Source organism: Chlorocebus sabaeus, chromosome 16 (genome assembly GCF_047675955.1).
Source record: "Chlorocebus sabaeus isolate Y175 chromosome 16, mChlSab1.0.hap1, whole genome shotgun sequence".
In the NCBI taxonomy this organism is placed as follows: Eukaryota; Metazoa; Chordata; class Mammalia; order Primates; family Cercopithecidae; genus Chlorocebus; species Chlorocebus sabaeus.
Window position 1 is genome coordinate 57530857 of NC_132919.1, and position 17575 is coordinate 57548431.

The following is a 17575-nucleotide window of genomic DNA, read 5'->3' on the forward strand; positions in this document are numbered from 1 at the left end:
CAGCGAGGCTGGGGGAGGGGCGCCCGCCATTGCTGAGGCTTAAGTAGGTAAACAAAGCTGCTGGGAAGCTCGAACTGGGTGGAGCTCACAGCAGCTCAAGGAAACCTGCCTGTCTGTATAGACTCCACCTCTGGGGACAGGGCACAGTAAACAATAACAAACGCAGCAGAAAGCTCTGCAGACGCAAACGACTCTGTCTGACAGCTTTGAAGAGAGCAGTGGATCTCCCAACACGGAGGTTGAGATCTGAGAAGGGACAGACTCCCTGCTCAAGTGGGTCCCTGACCCCTGAGTAGCCTAACTGGGAGACATCCCCCACTAGGGGCAGTCTGACACCCCACACCTCACAGGGTGGAGTACACCCCTGAGAGGAAGCTTCCAAAGCAAGAATCAGACAGGTACACTTGCTGTTCAGAAATATTCTATCTTCTGCAGCCTCTGCTGCTGATACCCAGGCAAACAGGGTCTGGAGTGGACCTCAAGCAATCTCCAACAGACCTACAGCTGAGGGTCCTGACTGTTAGAAGGAAAACTATCAAACAGGAAGGACACCTACACCAAAACCCCATCAGTACATCACCATCATCAAAGACCAGAGGCAGATAAAACCACAAAGATGGGGAAAAAGCAGGGGAGAAAAGCTGGAAATTCAAAAAATAAGAGCGCATCTCCCCCAGCAAAGGAGCACAGCTCATCGCGAGCAACGGATCAAAGCTGGACGGAGACTGACTTCGACGAGATGAGAGAAGAAGGCTTCAGTCCATCAAATTTCTCAGAGCTAAAGGAGGAATTACGTACCCAGTGCAAAGAAACTAAAAATCTTGAAAAAAAAGTGGAAGAATTGATGGCTAGAGTAATTAATGCAGAGAAGCTCATAAACGAAATGAAAGAGATGAAAACCATGACACGAGAAATACGTGACAAATGCACAAGCTTCAGTAACCGACTCGATCAACTGGAAGAAAGAATGTCAGCGATTGAGGATCAAATGAATGAAATGAAGCGAGAAGAGAAACCAAAAGAAAAAAGAAGAAAAAGAAATGAACAAAGCCTGCAAGAAGTATGGGATTATGTAAAAAGACCAAATCTACGTCTGATTGAGGTGCCTGAAAGTGAGGGGGAAAATGGAACCAAGTTGGAAAACACTCTTCAGGATATCATCCAGGAGAACTTCCCCAACCTAGTAGGGCAGGCCAACATTCAAATCCAGGAAATACAGAGAACGCCACAAAGATACTCCTCAAGAAGAGCAACTCCAAGACACATAATTGCCAGATTCACCAAAGTTGAAATGAAGGAAAAAATCTTAAGGGCAGCCAGAGAGAAAGGTCGGGTTACCCACAAAGGGAAGCCCATCAGACTAACAGCAGATCTCTCGGCAGAAACTCTTCAAGCCAGAAGAGAGTGGGGGCCAATATTCAACATTCTTAAAGAAAAGAATTTTAAACCCAGAATTTTATATCCAGCCAAACTAAGTTTCATAAGTGAAGGAGAAATAAAATCCTTTACAGATAAGCAAATGCTTAGAGATTTTGTCACCACTAGGCCTGCCTTACAAGAGACCCTGAAGGAAGCACTAAACATGGAAAGGAAAAACCGGTACCAGCCATTGCAAAAACATGCCAAAATGTAAAGACCATCAAGGCTAGGAAGAAACTGCATCAACTAACGAGCAAAATAACCAGTTAATATCATAATGGCAGGATCAAGTTCACACATAACAATCTTAACCTTAAATGTAAATGGACTAAATGCTCCAATTAAAAGACACAGACTGGCAAACTGGATAAAGAGTCAAGACCCATCAGTCTGCTGTATTCAGGAGACCCATCTCACACACAGAGACATACATAGGCTCAAAATAAAGGGATGGAGGAAGATTTACCAAGCAAATGGAGAACAAAAAAAAGCGGGGGTTGCAATACTAGTCTCTGATAAAACAGACTTTAAACCATCAAAGATCAAAAGAGACAAAGAAGGCCATTACATAATGGTAAAGGGATCAATTCAACAGGAAGAGCTAACTATCCTAAATATATATGCACCCAATACAGGAGCACCCAGATTCATAAAGCAAGTCCTTAGAGACTTACAAAGAGACTTAGACTCCCATACAATAATAATGGGAGACTTCAACACTCCACTGTCAACATTAGACAGATCAACGAGACAGAAAGTTAACAAGGATATCCAGGAATTGAACTCATCTCTGCAGCAAGCAGACCTAATAGACATCTATAGAACTCTCCACCCCAAATCAACAGAATATACATTCTTCTCAGCACCACATCGTACTTACTCCAAAATTGACCACGTAATTGGAAGTAAAGCACTCCTCAGCAAATGTACAAGAACAGAAATTATAACAAACTGTCTCTCAGACCACAGTGCAATCAAACTAGAACTCAGGACTAAGAAACTCAATCAAAACCGCTCAACTACATGGAAACTGAACAACCTGCTCCTGAATGACTACTGGGTACATAACGAAATGAAGGCAGAAATAAAGATGTTCTTTGAAACCAATGAGAACAAAGATACAACATACCAGAATCTCTGGGACACATTTAAAGCAGTGTGTAGAGGGAAATTTATAGCACTAAATGCCCACAAGAGAAAGCAGGAAAGATCTAAAATTGACACTCTAACATCGCAATTAAAAGAACTAGAGAAGCAAGAGCAAACACATTCGAAAGCTAGCAGAAGGCAAGAAATAACTAAGATCAGAGCAGAACTGAAGGAGATAGAGACACAAAAAACCCTTCAAAAAATCAATGAATCCAGGAGTTGGTTTTTTGAAAAGATCAACAAAATTGACAGACCACTAGCAAGACTAATAAAGAAGAAAAGAGAGAAGAATCAAATCGACGCAATTAAAAATGATAAAGGGAATATCACCACCAACCCCACAGAAATACAAACTACCATCAGAGAATACTATAAACACCTCTACGCAAATAAACTGGAAAATCTAGAAGAAATGGATAATTTCCTGGACACTTACACTCTCCCAAGACTAAACCAGGAAGAAGTTGAATCCCTGAATAGACCAATAACAGGTTCTGAAATTGAGGCAATAATTAATAGCCTACCAACCAAAAAAAGTCCAGGACCAGATGAATTCACAGCTGAATTCTACCAGAGGTACAAGGAGGAGTTGGTACCATTCCTTCTGAAACTATTCCAATCAATAGAAAAAGAGGGAATCCTCCCTAACTCATTTTATGAGGCCAACATCATCCTGATACCAAAGCCTGGCAGAGACAGAACAAAAAAAGAGAATTTTAGACCAATATCCCTGATGAACATCGATGCAAAAATGCTCAATAAAATACTGGCAAACCGGATTCAGCAACACATCAAAAAGCTTATCCACCATGATCAAGTGGGCTTCATCCCTGGGATGCAAGGCTGGTTCAACATTCGCAAATCAATAAACATAATCCAGCATATAAACAGAACCAAAGACAAGAACCACATCATTATCTCAATAGATGCAGAAAAGGCTTTTGACAAAATTCAACAGCCCTTCATGCTAAAAACGCTCAATAAATTCGGTATTGATGGAACGTACCTCAAAATAATAAGAGCTATTTATGACAAACCCACAGCCAATATCATACTGAATGGGCAAAAACTGGAAAAATTCCCTTTGAAAACTGGCACAAGACAGGGATGCCCTCTCTCACCACTCCTATTCAACATAGTGTTGGAAGTTCTGGCTAGGGCAATCAGGCAAGAGAAAGAAATCAAGGGGATTCAGTTAGGAAAAGAAGAAGTCAAATTGTCCCTCTTTGCAGATGACATGATTGTATATTTAGAAAACCCCATTGTCTCAGCCCAAAATCTCCTTAAGCTGATAAGCAACTTCAGCAGTCTCAGGATACAAAATTAATGTGCAAAAATCACAAGCATTCTTATACACCAGTAACAGACAAACAGAGAGCCAAATCAGGAATGAACTTCCATTCACAATTGCTTCAAAGAGAATAAAATACCTAGGAATCCAACTTACAAGGGATGTAAAGGACCTCTTCAAGGAGAACTACAAACCACTGCTCAGTGAAATCAAAGAGGACACAAACAAATGGAAGAACATACCATGCTCATGGATAGGAAGAATCAATATCGTGAAAATGGCCATACTGCCCAAGGTAATTTATAGATTCAATGCCATCCCCATCAAGCTACCAATGAGCTTCTTCACAGAATTGGAAAAAACTGCTTTAAAGTTCATATGGAACCAAAAAAGAGCCCGCATCTCCAAGACAATCCTAAGTCAAAAGAACAAAGCTGGAGGCATCACGCTACCTGACTTCAAGCTATACTACAAGGCTACAGTAACCAAAACAGCATGGTACTGGTACCAAAACAGAGATATAGACCAATGGAACAGAACAGAGTGCTCAGAAATAATACCACACATCTACAGCCATCTGATCTTTGACAAACCTGAGAGAAACAAGAAATGGGGAAAGGTTTCCCTATTTAATAAATTGTGCTGGGAAAATTGGCTAGCCATAAGGAGAAAGCTGAAACTGGATCCTTTCCTTACTCCTTATACGAAAATTAATTCAAGATGGATTAGAGACTTAAATGTTAGACCTAATACCATAAAAATCCTAGAGGAAAACCTAGGTAGTACCATTCAGGACATAGGCATGGGCAAAGACTTCATGTCTAAAACACCAAAAGCAACAGCAGCAAAAGCCAAAATTGACGAATGGGATCTCATTAAACTAAAGAGCTTCTGCACAGCAAAAGAAACTACCATCAGAGTGAACAGGCAACCTACAGAATGGGAGAAAATTTTTGCAATCTACTCACCTGACAAAGGGCTAATATCTAGAACCTACAAAGAACTCAAACAAATTTACAAGAAAAAAACAAACAACCCCATCAAAAAGTGGGCAAAGGATATGAACAGACATTTCTCAAAAGAAGACATTCATACAGCCAACAGACACATGAAAAAATGCTCATCATCACTGGCCATCAGAGAAATGCAAATCAAAACCACAATGAGATACCATCTCACACCAGTTAGAATGGCAATCATTAAAAAGTCAGGAAACAACAGGTGCTGGAGAGGATGTGGAGAAATAGGAACACTTTTACACTGTTGGTGGGATTGTAAACTAGTTCAACCATTATGGAAAACAGTATGGCGATTCCTCAAGGACCTAGAACTAGATGTACCATATGACCCAGCCATCCCATTACTGGGTATATACCCAAAGGATTATAAATTATGCTGCTATAAAGATACATGCACACGTATGTTTATTGCAGCACTATTCACAATAGCAAAGACTTGGAATCAACCCAAATGTCCATCAGTGACAGATTGGATTAAGAAAATGTGGCACATATACACCATGGAATACTATGCAGCCATAAAAAAGGATGAGTTTGTGTCCTTTGTAGGGACATGGATGCAGCTGGAAACCGTCATTCTTAGCAAACTATCACAAGAACAGAAAACCAAACACCGCATGTTCTCACTCATAGGTGGGAACTGAACAATGAGATCACTTGGACTCGGGAAGGGGAACATCACACACCGGGGCCTATTATGGGGAGGGGGAAGGGGGGAGGGATTGCATTGGGAGTTATACCTGATGTAAATGACGAGTTGATGGGTGCAGCACACCAACATGGCACAAGTATACATATGTAACAAACCTGCACGTTGTGCACATGTACCCTACAACTTAAAGTATAATAATAATAAATAAATTAAAAATATATATATAAAAAAAAGAAAAAAAAGAAAAGAAATGAAGTGTGGAAGTAGGAAGACCAGTTAGGAAACTATTATAGTTAATACTACCTTGAACTAGGGTGTCAGTGAAAATAGGGAGGCCAGGTGCAGTGACTCATGCCTATAATCCCAGCACTTTGGGAGGCCAAGGCAGGGAGATCGCTTGAGCCCAGGAGTTCCAGACCAGCCTTGGCAACATGGCAAAACCTTGTTGCTACAAAAAACACAAAATAGCCTGGTGTGGTAGTGTGTGCCTGTAGTTCCAACTACTCTAGAGGCTGAAGTGGGAGAATCACCTGAGCCCAGGAAATCAAGGCTGCAGTGAGCCATGATGACACCACTGCACTCCAGCCTGGGCATCAGAAGGAGACACTGTAAAAAAAATAAAAGGGGGAAAGAACAGGTTTGGGTTATATTGGTGGTAGTGGTGATGAGTTGCTGATAGATTGAGTGTTAGAGGTTCAGGAGATGGTGGAATGAAGAATAATTCCTAAGCTTTTGGCTTGATAACTGGGAATGAGATTGCCATTTCCTGAAAATAGGGGAAGAGTAGGTATGTGGAAAGAAGGAATGCAGGCACAAGTTTTTTCCTTTTTTTTTTTTTGTTTTTTTTTGAGATGGAGTCTTGCTCTGTCACCCAGGCTGGAGTGCAGTGGCGCAATCCTGGCTCACTGCAACCTCCGCCTCCCAAGTTCAAGCGATTCTTCTGCCTCAGTCTCCCAAGTAGCTGGGATTACAGGCTCCTGCCACCATGCCCGGCTAATTGTTGTATTTTTTAGTAAAGACAGTGTTTTACCATGTTGGCCAGGCTGGTCTTGAACTGACCTCAGGTGATCCGCCCACCTTGGCCTCCCAAAGTGCTAGGATTACAGGCGTGAACCACTGCTCCCAGCCCAGGCATGAATTTTGAGTATATTGTTTGAGATGCATCTGGAGCTAAATGAAGACGGTAGGGCTGAAGATGCAGATTTCGAAGTTACTCATAGATAGATGGTGCTATGGCATTGGATGAAATCTTTTAGTTGGGTAGGGAGTATAGATAAGAATTGAGGGGCAAGCCCCCTGGGTGAGCAGTGGAGAAGGAGCCAAAAGGGCTGACCATGAATGAGCAATTATTACTCTACTTTTTCATGAAAGAGTGAAAATGGAAAAACCTAGAAAAATGGTGTTTTAGGAAAGAGGAAGTGGTCAGTTATTTGTCGATTGCTGTGAAGAATAAGATGAGGACAAAAAGGGTAGTTTTGGTAACGTAAAAGATGGTGAGGGATTTGGTAGAGTGTAAGAGTGTTGATCTTGACAGATCAATTTCACGATACAGTAAGGAGCAAAGTGGGTCTATTTAGTTTACAGTGAGAACATGAGTTGAGGAATCTTTCTTATGATTGAAGGTTAGCAAAATGTCTGTAGTGGCAGGTGAGGAGAACAAAGGAAACCAGGATATTAGTTCACAGTTGTTAAAAGTTGAGATGCTGCAAATTCACATTTTGCATGAATGTCGAGTGGCTGATGATTAAAATCATTGTGATACCAAAGTCAAGAATCAAGCTGAATATATCATCATGGAGTAAACTTGCATTATATTATGCTAAAATAAATCTGAAACTTAAAAAAATCTTCCTAGAATTTAATTATTCATGATTTGGTAGTCAAATTTTAAAAGATTGGCCTTATTGTGTGGGAACAATAATTTGTTAGCATCACTGACTGTAAAGTTGCTCCTGTAGTCCTACATTTATCATCCCAGATGCTCACTTTCAAATGCAGTGAGGAGAAGCCATATGTTTTTGAGTTCTTAATTTTTCTTTTGTTATTATGTCTGGATCAATGAAGATTTATCTGAAAATTAATGTATGTGATTTTGTAGTTTCTCCTTCTTTTGAAATTTCTAAATGATGAAGTTGGCGTTCTGCTTTTAGTTCACCCTCACAAATTGTGGAAGAATCCAAAATAAAACTTTTGTATTGAAAGTGTATGGCCTTAGTGGAATTAAATAACTAAAAAAAGAAGTAAGTCTCCCAAATTTGTTTTAATACTTTGAGTACTAGTGTACAGAACCACTATATAAAATTAATATTATACAATCTTACTTCTTTTTATATTATTATCTAAATTAAAAAATACATGTATTGGCCCAAAAGTTACAATGTGCTTCCTAAAGTTATCTAACTAGTACATTCTCTTTAATATTTGCACTAACTGTCAATATTTTTCTGCATCTAAAGTTCTGAATATCTGTTTTTGAGTTTAAAATAAACCTCAATTGTGTAATATTTTATTCTTGCCATTAAATAAATATATGTTTATGGTTTCATTGGTAGAATTTTAACATAAAGTATATAAATACATTTTTATTCCAAATACATTTGGAATGTTTAACTGTAATTTAAATGAATATTAAATATTAAAATGAAATCTGAATGACATACCTTATTTACACTACTGAATTTGTTATACCTTTTAAGTGTTGTGCTAATAATCTGTATGATCACACTGTCATTGATCATGTACAACCTCAGTAATGCCAGGAAATTACATTGAAGTAGGCATTTGGCTCTTAAACCTTCCAAAGACTAAAGATGAAGTTGAAGGGCAGAATTTGGCTGAAAACTGAGCCTGAGGCTAAATTTTAATTGAGAACTAGTGTAAAGCCAGGAGAGGACTCTCAAACATGGAGATAAGAGAGAAGTCGCGTATATGATCAGGACATGATGTTAGGTTGTAGTCAGAGAGGAAAAGTTGACATAAAAGTTGGATATTGTACAGATACAGAAATAATAAGATCTTAAATATGCACATGCGTCCAGTTAGATTTTGAACTAGTGGAATTATACCGTGTGTCTCCTTTGTATCTGTCCTCTTTTACTCAATATGACATTTGTGAATTTCAACCATGTTGTTGTGGGTACAGTAGTTGGTTCATTTTCATTGGTTTACACTGTTCTCTTATATTCATATGTTACAACTATTCATCCATTCACCTGTCAGTAGACACTTGGGTTCTTTCCAGGATATGGGTTTTCTAGATAGGACTCTACTAAGAATGTTCTTATACATGTGTTTTGGCGAAACCTATATTCATACCTCCGTTGGGTTTATACCTGTTGGGGATCTCTTGGATCAAAAGATATATATATGTTCAGCTTTAATAGATACTGCCAGAGTATACGAGATTTCCATTTGTTCCACATAACTGCCAGACCTATGCTTCTTTAAATTTCCCTGCTTCAGAAAGATTTTATCTTTTTTAATGAATATACTGAAATGTTTGTTTTGTTTTGGCAAATAGATTATAGTGTATTTACTCAGCAGCCACTGGAGGAAGAAATGGATTCAAAATCTTTTGATGAAATGGAACAGAGCTTACTTATTCTTTCTGAAACCAAGGCTTCTCTAGTGAGCACCATGAGCCTTTGGAAACAACAGATGTATACAATAGCAAAGTTTCATTTCTTTACCTTGAAACGTGAAAGTAAATCAGTGAGATCAGTGTAAGTATAATTATCACCCTTATACCTGATGGATTGTTTTTTAAGGATACAAATTGGTTTTACCATCTTAATTTTTAAAATGTTAACATATGTAAATAATTTATATAGTTTTGAAAGATTACCACTATAATTTCACAATGTTAGAGAAAAAAATTACAATGAGTTCATCAAATACCCTGTCTTACACTTTTTAAACTAGCATTTATTGTCTCATCTATAAAGTGAGGAAATAACAAATATTCCCTAATTGTATAATTTTTGAATTACTGTCATTGTATCTTTTTCTTTCTTTCACCTGGGAGCACAGATTCAAGTTTCCTTGAATATGTTAATACACTCCCCATTGTATCTTAAATTTTATTTTGCATTTCTATTTTTTCACTATTTTTTGCATCTATTAGTTAGTTTTTATAACTACTTTTTGTAAATAGCAGGAAAAATGAGTTTTACCTCTATTTATCATATGAGGAAACTGAAAAATAAAGAAGGCTACATAGCTAGTAGATCTGGGATCAAAATGACATCTTTTCAAGTTAGCTTTAGCCTTTCTCTAGGGTACTAGGAACTGAATTATTTGGAGATAACGTTAACCACTTTCATATACCACACACCTATCTTAAGTCCAAAATGGCAGTAGTAATAAGGCTTAATAATTAAGAATAAGAATATAGTTATATGTTTGGAATATGCTAAATTTATATGCTCTTCTTTGACCAAATTCATTGTCAAACAAATGTCAGTCATGTATCTGATTTATTCCTGGGTCGGCATTACTGAAAGAAAAATGTTTATTTAAATCAGCATGTTTCAATGTATTTTATTTTATTTTATTTTTTATACTTTAAGTTCTGGGATATATGTACAGAACTTGCAGGTTTGTTACATAGGTATACACGTGTCATGGTGGTTTGCTGCACTCATCAACCCATCATCTACATTAGGTATTTATCCTAATGCTATCCCTCCCCTAGACCCCACCCCAACAGGCCCTGGTGTGTGATGTTCCCCTCCTTGTGTCCATGTGTTCTCACTGTTCAGCTCCCACTTATGAGTGAGAACATGAAGTGTTTGGTTTTCTGTTCCTGTGTTAGTTTTCTGAGAATGATGGTTTCCAGCTTCATCCATGTCCCTGCAAAGGACAAGAACTCATCCTTTTTTATGGCTGCATAGTATTCCATGGTGTATATGTGCCACGTTTTCTAAATACCATTCTCATAAAATGCACTCAGAAAAATAATTAAAATACTGGCTGGGCTCAGTGGCTTACACTTGTAATCTCAACACTTTGGGAGGCCAAGGCAGACAGATCATGAGGTCAGGAGATCAAGACCATCTTGACCAACATGGTGAAACTCCATCTCTACTAAAAATACAAAAAAAATTAGCTGGGTGTGGTGGTGTACGCCTGTAGTCCCAACTACTCGGGAGGCTAAGGCAGGAGAATTGCCTGAACCCAGGAGGCGGAGGTTGCAGTGAGCCGAGATCGTGCCACTGCGCTCCAACCTGACAACAGAGCGAGACTGTCTCAAAATACAATAAAATAAAATACTTCAGTCAGCTTTGACTGCCATAACAAAATACCATTTACTGGGTGGCTTAAACAGAATATATTTTTTTCACAATTCTGATGGCTACAGGTCTGAGATCAGAGTGCCAGCATGGTGAGGGCTGTCTTCCTGGCTTGTGGAAGGCCCCATCTCACTGTGTGCCCATATGACCTCTTTGTGTACACTGGCATGTACCCTCTGATGTCTCTTTTTATAAATGTACTAATCCCATCATGGGGACCCCACCCTCATGATGCCAACTTATACAGATTACCTTTCTGAAGTCCCATTTCCAAACACCATTATATCGGAGTTAGAACTTCAACATACAAATTTGGGGAGGCACAAACATTCAATCCACAACAAAATGTGTTCCATGGTCAAATACATTTAGAAAATATTACTCTTTTATTCCCTATATTAAAGAGCTATTCATTAGCATAGAAAAACACATGAGATGTTCTGTGGTAAAGAAATTCCTTCAACTTTGTTTAACCTCATGTTCCAAATATTATTTAATTGTGAATATTTTTTAACCTAAATCACTTCTTAACTTATTGTGGAACTGGATCCATGCCATATGCTTTTGAAATCTTGTCAGATATAACAATTTAAGAAATATTTTTTTAAAATTATGGAATATGTGAAAATTATAAATGACTAAATAAAGTATGGTGATCTAAGCTCTCTAACCACTTGTTAGGACACTTACTACATGTAATACAGAGATATTTTATCAGATAAGCAGCTGCCTTCCAGATAAAAGGGCATTGTAGTATACCTTGCTTTGCCTACTGAGAGCAGCAATGGCAATTAATATGATAAAATTGCGATTAGGATGAGATTTCAAAGATATCAGCCATTCAGAGTTTAATTGTATTTTTATTTGCTTCTCTATATCTAAAATATTTTTGTTCTTATGTAAAAAGTAAATGCGGCCTCGTGCGGTGGCTCACACCTGAAATCCCAGCACTGTGAAAGGCTGCGGCAGGTGAATCACTTGAGGCCAGGAGTTTAAGACCAGTCTGGCCAACATGGCAAAACCCTGTTTTTACTAAAGTACAAAAATTAGCTGGGTACAGTGGCACAGGCCAGTCGTCCCACCTACTTGGGAGGCTGAGGCATGAGAATCGTTTGAACCTGGGAGGCAGAGGTTGCAGTGAGCTGAGGTCTCACCACTGCACTCCAGCCTGGGTGACAGAGCAAGACTCTGTCTCAAAAAAAAAAAAAAAAAAAGGTTAAGATAGAGACAGGACAGGAAGTAATTCCTTCAGGAGTAGAGACAAATATTTGAGACATAACGTCTTGTGCTTTAACAGTTATAACTACGTGTTTACATACTCTTATGAAAATTTAAGGGCGTCACTGATCTAAAATATACTTTTATAACTTTTAATTTTTGTCATATGGTATTGACTTTCTCTCCAGTATTGTCATAAGATCATTTTGGGTAATAGGATTTCTTTTTTTTTTTTTTTTTCAGTTTTTTTCCTTTGTTTTTTCAGTTGTTATCTTTTAACTATCTAGAGTTTAAATCTATACCAATGTGGGCTGGGCAAGGTGGCTCACACCTGTAATCCCAGCACTTTGGGAGGCTGAGGCAGGCAAGCTCCTTGTTTGAGCTCAGGAGTTCGAGACCAGCCTCAGCAACGTGGCGAAGCCCCATCGCTACAAAAAATAACAAAAATTAGTTGTGTATGGTGGTGTGTGCCTGTAGTCCCAGCTATTCAGGAGGCTAAGGGGAGAAGATTGCTTGAGTCCGGGAGGCAGAGGTTACAGTGAGCTGAGATCACGCCCGTTACACTCCAGCCTGGGTGACAGAACCAGACCCTGTCTCAAATAAAAACAAAAAAAGTCCTGATTATCAATGTGAAGGGAGAGTTTTAATTGATTTTCATATTAATGTAATATGTACCATGAGCTGTGTTATTTTTTTCTTTTCAGGTTGCTTCTGCTTTTAATTTTTTTCACAGTTCAGATTTTTATGTTTTTGGTGCATCACTCTTTTAAAAATGCTGTGGTTCCCATCAAACTTGTTCCAGACTTATATTTTCTAAAACCTGGAGAGAAACCTCATAAGTACAAAACAAGTCTGCTTCTTCAAAATTCTACTGGTGAGAGTGTGTGAAGGTCTGTGAATGAGTGTTGGGCATGGAGCGTGGGGTTGAGGGGTGGATAAAGGTCTAGATTTTAGAAATATATTTAAGGTAAAGGCGTGGTCTATCTGCATGAAATCTATAGTTCAATACATCTCTTATTGATGCTGAAGAATATATTACAGTAAATTTTGGTTTACAAATAAATGACAGTTTTGGCCAGGTGTGATGGCTCACACCTGTAATCCCAGCACTTTGGGAGGCCGAGGCAGGTGGATCACCTGAGGTCAGGAGTTTGAGACCAGCCTGGGCAACATGGTGAAACCCCATCTCTACTAAAACTATAAAAATTAGCCAGGCATGGTGACACGCACCTGTAGTCCCAGCTACTCGGGAGGCTGGGCAGGAGAATCGCTTGAACCCGGGAGGCAGAGGTTGCAGTGAGCCAAGATCATACCACTGCATTCCAGTCTGGGCAACAGAGGGAGACTCTGCCTCAAAAAATAAAATAAAATAAGGTAAAAATAAATAAATAGTTTTTTTAAATACTCTAATTTATACTTTGTATAATAGTAAAATTTCTTTTTTTAATAGTTATTCTTACCAGCATGTTTTATGCTGATAAGTTCATGATGAGCAAAATATACTTCAAAAGTTGAAAAACCCTCTTTACAAAGAGTTATAGTACATAATATTTATAGAAGTATGTGTCTGCATAGAAGTGTTTAATTCTTCAAGGGCAGTCTGAAGAATTAGTTAAAACTAAGAAAAATAAGACAAATATAAATCTCTCTAATTGAATACATTAGATTTGTAATGGATATTTTTGGCTTTGCTATTTGTATTCTTACCACATAGTTGTTAAATATGGAAAAAATTTAGCCATACAGACTTGAGCAAAGCTCAAAACAAAAAACTGACATAGTGTTCTCATTTTCAAAATGTTAAAAGCTAATACAAACTTGATTCGTATGTGATCAGTTGTTCCTAAAACATCTCCTATTCTGTAACAAACTCTGTGGGGTTTAACCTTTCTAACACTTCACCTACATTCTAGTATCATTCCTTTTTGATTCACTAACTGATTCAAAAAAGACTTTGCCAAGTATTAAAGTAATAAGCCTGGCTAGGAATGATTATAAATTACTATTAAAATCATCACTGTTAAAATCTGGTGCTTGTTATATTACATAACCTTCATTCTTTGGGGAAAAGATCCATTTATTGATGGATAAATGAGTGAGAACATGGAAAATTACTTGGAGCATGGAAAATTACTCGAATGGAAAATGTTAGGTTTTGCAATTTTTTTCTTTCATTAGAAATTCTCATTTTGGTTTTAAAATACATTTGATATTGCTAACATATAATCCTTACACTATGATAATCTTGACATTTTTTATATGTGTCCAGGGAATTGTACATGTATCTCAAATATTTCTTTTTTTAAAAAGAGGACCTTGGCTTCAAACAAAATCTTTTTGCTTTGAGTTAATTCTCATTGAGCTTTAGAAATTCTAGTATTTTCAGTTTCTCTTTATTTTTTATTCTTAGAGTTGCTTGCTTATGCATGCCATATTTTCCTAAGCCTCATGTGTGTTCCAAAATAAAACCACTTTTTTTTTGAACCACTGGCCTCTCTGTGTATATATATTAGGTAGTATCTTGCCCACCTTGCAGAGCTTTTTGTATCTCTTGTGCTGTGGTTCCTTCACTTATAATGTGTCTCTCTTCTCAGGGTACATAGCTGTTCTTGCAAGTTAGAGATAAGAGATCAGTTAAGGTACTTGATTGGGAGTAAAGTAGTGTCACCATTCTCTGTGACACTGAGATTTGGTGCTGTGTCTGATCCACCCTGCCATACTATTCAGTTACTAGTAATGTTTTGCTTTGTTTGATTTAAATTTCTCTCAAAGTGACATTTGTCCTTCCCTGAATCCTGGTTTTTGTTATGATAGAGGGGAAACTGCATCTATTCGGCAGACATGTTGGTATAGATTTAAATCCCGACAGGATTTAAAATCTTTCTCTTGGCTCCAGGTACTTTAGAGAATGTAGATAGGGATGTGATTATTTGTTTGAATATTTTAAGGTAGTTAAGGCAATTGACGTGTCTGCCCAGAGCCTACAAAAAAATCCTCTAGGGAGTGATGTTACCACGCCTATACCTTTCCAAGCTTAGCAGGTTATCTTGTTACCTAAAATTGTCCGATTTTTATTCTTATTATTTAACGAAATTTCATGTATTATAGGTTAACTTTTCAATGTTAATAATAGCTGTAGCAGCAGCAGCAGCAGTGGCAGCTAAAATATGCACAGTTACTATGTGTCAGGTTCTAAACTCTGTGTATATATTCAGTCATTCAATCTTCATGATCATTCTACCTATAAGGCAGATATACTTATTTTACCCACTTTACAAAAGAGGAAACTTAAGGTCCAGAGCATCTAGGTAACTTGCTTGAAGGACGAATAGTTTAATGTTACAACTCAGCTTTAAAACCAGGCTGACTGGCTTCAGAGCCAATGTACTTACTTGTGTATTCGCTAATGAAAATAAAATATTTCTTTAAAACTAGAATTATCTTCCCAATGTTACTAAAAGCCTCGTTTAAACTCATTATTTATTATTTGCTTATTTTCTAACACCAGACTCAGATATCAGTGATCTTATTAGCTTTTTCACAAGCCAGAACATAATGGTGACCATGATTAATGACAGTGACTATGTATCCGTGGCTCCCCATAGTGCGGCTTTAAATGTGATGCGTTTAGAAAAGGTAAGATGAATCCTGTGAATGAATATCCATTTGGGAGTTATGCAAGATTAAAACATTTCTTCTAAAATTAATTATTTGTTGATTTGACCTTATGAGTTAGAAATTAGATTTTACTTTTGGAAATAACTAGCTGTCTTTATTTATGATACATTTCATTCCCTCACAGATGACCAATATATAAAGTTACAGAAATTTAGTTTTTTTAAAAAATTATATGCTTGTTTAAAATATTAAAATATCTGTACATTCCAAACCAGATGTCTTTATCTATCATTGAGTATTATTTCTGTGAGTTGTCGAAGCAGTTTTTCAGTATGAGAATTAGCTTTGTTGGTGAGAAAAGCTTGGTACATAGCAATAATATATCCACTTATATACAGTATGTAATAAGTGTCTTTTTTTTTTAATTGTAGGACTATGTTTTTGCAGCTGTTTTCAACAGTACTATGGTTTATTCTTTACCTATATTAGTGAATATCATTAGTAACTACTATCTTTATCATTTAAATGTGACTGAAACCATCCAGATCTGGAGTACCCCATTCTTTCAAGTAAGCCAATGTATATACAGATAAATTTCTATATGCATGTCATATATATAATAACTGTTTAAAAAACAAGCAAAAGTAACTAAATATGTAGAAGTTTATCTTGTGAGACCTCTTAGTCTTCTTAAAACTCAAGTGAGAAATGGTTTACATTAAGGTTTTGGGTTCCCCAGTATAAGTGTATGTCAGGGTACAGGAGATTCTGTTTTGGTATTGATATTTGTATAGGAATAAGTGTGTTCTGTATTGATCATAGAATATAATATAATTTTTAAATGAATGTTTTTTACCCAAAATCCAGATATTGGGGTATTGAAAAAAACTCGAGAAGTCACCCAGACAACCATTTTTCCTCTAGATAGAACTGTTGGATTGTGCATATCATAATCAACTTAAGATTACAGAAAAGTATTCAACATTTTTTCTCTTAATCCTTTTGATTTTCATATGCTAAAAATAAGTGGACAAATATCTGGAATAATATTTTCTATTTTCTCTTGTCATACTTTTAAAAACAGCTTCATTGAAATATAATACCCAATCAACCTGACCATTATTTAAAGTATTTAAAGTATACACTTCAGTGTTTTTTATTATGCTGATAGAGTTGTGCAGTCCTTACTACAGTCAGTTTTAGATATACCATCACCCTGCCCCCCAAAAAATAACCCTTATACTCATTAGTAATCACTCATTTCCTCTCATACCCACTCCCAAGCCTAGGCAACCGCTAATGTACTTTCTGTGTCTATGGATTTCCTTATTTTAGACATTTTATATAAATGGGGACTCATACAGTATGTAGTCTTTTTTGTCTGCTTTCTTATACTTAGCATACTGCTTTGAAGATTCATCCATGTTGTAACACATATCAGTGCTTCATTTATTTTTACTACTAAATCATTGTGAGGAATGTATGGAATGTTTATGTGAAATACCACATTCTGTTTATCCATTCGTCAGTTGATGGCATTTGGGTTAGTTCCACCTTTTGGCTATTATGAGTAATGCTATGCATATTTTAGTACAAGATTTTGTATGAGCATATGTTTTTATTTGTCTTGAATGTATAGCTAGGAGTGGAATTGCTAGATCATCTAGTAACTCTATGTTTAACACTTGAAGAACTGCCAAACTGCCTTCCAAAATGGTTGCATCATTTTCCATTTCCAGCAGCAGTGTCTGTGGAGAAGTATCTCTTATTATGAAATACTTCAAACCTACAGAAAATGAACCACCTACTATCCAAATATTTCAGATGCTAATATTGCATATTTGTTTTTAATAAAACTTTAAAGATACAGGTGAAAACTCATGTTACCCCTCTCCAATCTTGTTTCCTTCTCTCCCAT

The 17575-nt window shown here is 37.1% G+C and overlaps 1 protein-coding gene across 4 annotated transcripts in view; it reads left to right on the forward strand.

Annotated features, from left to right (window-relative positions):
• ABCA5 (ATP binding cassette subfamily A member 5) overlaps positions 1–17575 on the forward strand; it is an 84871-nt gene that overhangs the window by 44913 nt on the left and 22383 nt on the right. For all 4 annotated transcript variants that reach the window (XM_008011976.3, XM_037993241.2, XM_073005087.1 and 1 more), the window contains exons 19-22: positions 9051–9252; positions 12744–12913; positions 15548–15675; positions 16089–16226. In XM_008011976.3, the coding sequence (XP_008010167.3) occupies positions 9051–9252; positions 12744–12913; positions 15548–15675; positions 16089–16226 (638 nt within the window). The remainder of the gene's footprint in view (positions 1–9050; positions 9253–12743; positions 12914–15547; positions 15676–16088; positions 16227–17575) is intronic.